Source organism: Agrilus planipennis, unplaced genomic scaffold (assembly GCF_000699045.2).
Source record: "Agrilus planipennis isolate EAB-ADULT unplaced genomic scaffold, Apla_2.0 scaffold51, whole genome shotgun sequence".
Lineage (NCBI taxonomy): Eukaryota > Metazoa > Arthropoda > Insecta > Coleoptera > Buprestidae > Agrilus > Agrilus planipennis.
This window is the reverse complement of record NW_020438915.1, coordinates 506,566-507,969: the sequence shown is the minus strand read 5'-3', so window position 1 is coordinate 507,969 and position 1,404 is coordinate 506,566. Positions and strand designations below refer to the sequence as shown.

At 37.0% G+C, this 1,404-nt stretch overlaps 1 protein-coding gene across 1 annotated transcript in view; it reads left to right on the top strand.

Moving 5' to 3' along the window:
* Nucleotides 1-1,404, top strand: part of LOC108732988 (adenylate cyclase type 6) — an 89,927-nt gene that overhangs the window by 18,269 nt on the left and 70,254 nt on the right. The window contains exon 3 of the mRNA XM_025973597.1: nucleotides 738-951. Coding sequence (XP_025829382.1) covers nucleotides 738-951 — 214 coding nt within the window. The remainder of the gene's footprint in view (nucleotides 1-737; nucleotides 952-1,404) is intronic.

Below are 1,404 nucleotides of genomic sequence, written 5' to 3'. Positions count from 1 at the left end.
TCCAAAGATACACCTTTAACAACCTTTTTCGAATTTCTAAATTAACCGTTCGCGAGCATAGAAGTGACTTCTTTTTATTAAAGGCGACACGACCCTGCGCTATCCTCTGCTTTATATCCCTACTACTCCTTCCATCCTCACTTATCTGACTTCCTAGGTACCTAAAATCAGCCACTTCTTCTAATTTTTCGTCTCCTATCTTTATATTCGCTCTTTCCCTACTTTTTCTACCCTTGCATATCAGTATTTTAGTTAGGGTTGAACATTGGGGGATGATAAATAACTATTTGAAGAGATTACTCGTCATTTCCGTCTGATCGTTATCACTGTATAGGCGACAGTTCAAGCGTAGTTTTTTTCAAATTTGTTATCTTTTTAGTTTAAGTTTATGGAGAAATCAGTTTTTATACGTTGGTACATTTAAACTACATAATGTGTGCTTTAATGAATGTATTTATGTATATGCAACTAAATAAACATCAGACAATAACTTAAGGGTTATCATATGTCATACAACCAACTACACTCCAGAAAATAGAGATTTAGAGATAGTTGCTTTTTCTCAACTGTTTTCTTCCCCCTTGAATAACGCCTCGAAATTGGTGGTTTTTAATTCTGATTCGATATCGAAAGTGTGCCTAAGCATTCTTTCCGACTTTTAAATATTTTTTTTTTGTATAACTGCTAATAATATTTAATTAAAAAAATGTACTGAACATGCTCTCTATTTGTTGCAGGTGGAAATGCTCTATCAGCGATATTTTTTGAAAATGAATCAAAGCAATATGACGAATCTGATATCACTGCTACTAGTATTTTGCACAGGACTATTCATACTAGTAGGGGTGGACTTTATTTTGGAACAATATTCAGATAGTTTATCTCAAGATAGAAACAACAAATTGCTGGGACTCATATCGACGGCGGGGGGCTGCTTAATACTTTACGGGGGTAAGTTTTTTAACGAGTCATCATCTTAGGGGTCGTCAGTACGCGTCCCAAGTTCTTTTAACCCTTCCTTTTTCCGCGGCAACCACCGTCCATGTTTCGCAATATGTAAAAAACGAACGACATAACATTTAACGAGTTTGATAAATTTGATGAGTGAAAATGGGACATACAATTACATTCTGACCTTGTGTTTTTGATATCTTAATGTATGTATATGTTAGGCCCGAAGACCGAAAACGCTCAGTGGCCGGAAAAAACGGCCACATCGCGTTCTGGCTGCCTTCGAACGCACAGAACGCGTTTTGGCTGTTTTTAAACGCTCGCAACGCGTTCTGGTAACTGTTAAACAGCCGGAACGCGTTTTGTCAATTGTTGAACGCTCACAACGCGTTCTTAATGTTCGACTTGTATTATTTGCCGCTTTCTACCTGCGTACAATGAGATTTATATTGT